Genomic DNA, 3700 nt, shown 5'->3' on the forward strand with positions numbered 1-3700 from the left:
ATAAAATATAAAAACATAATGTATGGTGGTATTTTTATGTATCATGTGAGATTAAGTACTAAGGTTTTGCTTGGTACAGGAAATAGTGTGAACTACAGAGGAAATAGAATAGTTATTTTTATGTGAACTATTAATTCATAACTTTAGTTAAATTTGGATGTGAAACAATAATTTATAGTATAAAAAATTTGTAATTAAATTTTAATTGAATTTTTATATGTAAAAATTTAATATTTTTAAATTTTTTTTAAATTTATGAAACATTAATTTCCTAAAATAAGCTTAAAAATATGTATTTCATTATTCAGAATAGCTATTATATTTATCAGTCTTCTTATTTAAATAACATTCATCAAATTGGTAATAACGTAGAAAAAACTCGAGTTCAAGTCGTCTAATTTCCCACATTTTTACAAGATATAAAAATACCAAGCAGACCACTCATGATTAACTAGCTATTCTATTTATTCTTTCCTATTTTATTCATGAACAAAATGATCTAATTTTCAAATTTATTATATATGTCAAAATTAATTATATTCAAACCTAAATTTCTAGTTCAATAACTTGTGATCTTACCATGATTGTGGTCATACTAGAATATTACCCAACATTAATGCACAAAAGATTATTAAGGAGTGGAAAGCCCCATAAAGACACCAAAGGCCCACAAAGCACTAACACCACAAAACATTAGTGTTTGCTTTTATAAAGGAAAAATGGGATATTGCCCATTGACTGTACCATGCATTAAAAATTGACTAACCACTGTTGCTTGATTTTGGTAATCATATCTTCTTTTTTCTTAATATATAAATTCACTGGTGAAATTTATAACTTTAACCTTTTAATATTTGAAATTTTTAAAAATGATTTATCGTGCATTTGAATTTATAGATTTTGATAATATCACACATCTTTCGGCGTTAATATTAATAATTTTATAACTTTTAATTTTTATCTATAAAATATAGACTTAGTTCATAGTTAATAAAACTTTTAAAATAGAATAGTTTTCATAAATTTCAACTTTTAATGAGTATTTAATTAGTATAATTTTATAAATTGAAGTGTTTAATAAAATAATAAATAAAATAATTTTAATAATTAAAATACTTATATATATAGTTTTATAAATTAAAATATTTAATGAATCAAAATAAAAATTAAAATACCATAAATTTAATGTGATAAAATTCAAAGATAAATTTACCTATTCCGCCCTTCCTTGCCTTCCATGAAACATGGACTCTTCTTTTTCCTTTCTATTCTCCTTTGCTTATCTTCTTTTCTTTATTAAACTTTAAAAGCCTAAACATTATCATCTGGGCCCATCCATTTGGTGGATTGGTGGCCCTCATCACCGCGTGAACTCTTTTCTGCCCTCACAGATGATGGCATCTTTGTACAAATAGGCCCCACCCGCCACCTCCACTGGTTCTCATGATTCCCCCTCTAACACACACTAATTATAGCAATTGAATCCTCCCAACATCTCCACGTGGTCTGCCACCACACTGGATCATGCCTTAACCCCCTTCTCTAAACCAGATCCACCGGTTCGCTCCAAAATCAGTAGGAGTATGCAATCCGTCCATTCAGTTTAAATGACATCCAGCAAATATAAAATTGAACAAAAAAATTTTAGATATAAGCCGAATAGTATTAAAACTGAATTAAATTTAATTGATTTGTTCGATTTTATCTATTCTTAGCAAAGGTTTTTTTTTTTGAGTATTGGAAAAGAATTCGAATTGGATCTATTGTCAAATCGTATATACACTTACCACCAGACTATATCTCGGTGTGTAATGCTTTATTTTAGTTTAATAAAAATCAAATTGAACCAAAATGATTTTGATTTCCTCTATTAAAATAAAAAATAAAACCGATTATCTAAAGTATTAAACCGAATTAAATCGAATAGAGGCGATTCAATTTAGTAATTCAATTTTCGGAACTATGCTCTACCCCAATCAGAATTCCTTTAGATAAGCGTCCAAAAAAATACAATAATTAAATAATATTTTAATAAAAGAAGTATTGAAAGTAAAAAATAGTTTATTAATTAATTATTCATTAGTTAACAACAACTAATTGAAATTATTAAACTAAACAGAGTCTAAATCAAATTCTGATGTAACAATAAAAATAGTTGATCCTTCTTTTTTTGCATTTTACATTTAATTTTTTTTAGTTATAAAAATTAATAATAACTTACTTTAAGACATGTAATTCAATTAAATAATCAAACCGAAAAATCAATTAACAAGCCGATAACACCGGTTTGATTCAAAAAAAAAAAAAAATGTATGGTGCCAAAAAATGAGCACCATCCATTAATTGTCTAATCTAATTATATTGACGTGCATGTGAACATAACATTTCCAATGTTCCGATAGAGTATATATACGTATCCATATTATAAATAGAGCAATAAAAACTTGTCAATTAGGTAAGCAACAAACAAGAAGTTTTCAACTCATTAAGCTTTATTTTAGCGATCAAATTCAGAAATGGAGAAGAGCAAGTCGTACCCAGAATACTCATCATCTTTCTCCGGCGAGTTCGGGTCGAATTCATATAGCTTCAACGGGCCGTACCATAAAGGAAATGGGTTTGCATCATCCAACGATCCGGAGCTAAAAAGAAAGAAGAGGATAGCTTCTTATAACGTGTTTACAGTGGAAGGGAAGCTCAAATCCAGTGTAAGGAGCAGCTTCAAGTGGATCAAGAACAAATTTAATACTGATGTTCGTTATGGTATGTGATTAAGTTAATATTATACATATATATAATATGGAGTACATATTTATGGTTTTTGTGCTTTGGAGATCAAAGAGAGAGAATTTTGTTTTTCTCTCAGAGAGGAGAAATTGGGGATTTTCTTTTCTTTTCTTTTTGTTTTAATTTTGTGATCTTTCTGTTATGGATCATGCATGCTATGCATGCATCATGCAAGTTGAGTGATTTGCATGTATGTCTCTTGGATGCAGAAAAGAAAAGATGATATGATTTTTTCTTTTCAATTTTGTCTTCTTTAATTTATCTCTTTTTGCCTTCATTAATTGTACTTATATAATTTTCCTAGTTAGTTTTATATTTGTTCCTTTCCATCCCATTTAATATTTCAGAAAATATTTTAATTAATAATAGTAATCAAATCCATTTTCTAAAAAAATAATTAATTTATGAATTTTAATTATTAATCTTTCTTTTGAAAGAACCACATATATTATAATTTTTCATTATTTAATTCGAGCAAGAATTAAATAAATCAAAGGGTATATATGTATAATCCATCAAAGCTACAGAATCATGCAATTTCAATTTTCTTTAAATTTGCTTTCTTTCTCAAAATTTGGATCTTGTAAATTGTGTGATAATAAAGACAGAAATGGAGATGCTTTGCCCCATTTGATTAAATGATATCTAAATCAACGCCTTAGTATGGTGAAAATAAAATTCATGATGGTTGGAATCTCAACAACTATAATTTCCCGTTTCAATATCTAAAAAAATATAAAAAGAACCTCAATACATAAATTCACTGTCCATATATTTTTCACGGAAAAATTTTATGGCCACCCCAAACTTTTGTGTTTACTCTGTTGAACACTTCCACTTAATTATAAAATTAAATAGATTAAACACTTATTATATAGTTAAAAATATAAAAATTATTATTTCAGAAGTTATA

The 3700-nt window shown here is 27.0% G+C and overlaps 1 protein-coding gene across 1 annotated transcript; it reads left to right on the plus strand.

Moving 5' to 3' along the window:
• The first annotated feature begins 2425 nt into the window (after positions 1-2425).
• Positions 2426-3029, plus strand: LOC105635487 (mediator of RNA polymerase II transcription subunit, putative (DUF3511)). Its single transcript, XM_012218559.4, has one exon. It carries the CDS (start codon positions 2517-2519, stop codon positions 2769-2771), a length of 255 nt encoding a protein of 84 aa, XP_012073949.1. The 5' UTR covers positions 2426-2516; the 3' UTR covers positions 2772-3029.
• The last annotated feature ends 671 nt before the right edge of the window (positions 3030-3700 follow it).

This window comes from Jatropha curcas, chromosome 9 (genome assembly GCF_041381405.1).
Source record: "Jatropha curcas cultivar XTBG-Jc1 chromosome 9, XTBG_Jcur_1.0, whole genome shotgun sequence".
NCBI classification, from domain to species: Eukaryota; Viridiplantae; Streptophyta; class Magnoliopsida; order Malpighiales; family Euphorbiaceae; genus Jatropha; species Jatropha curcas.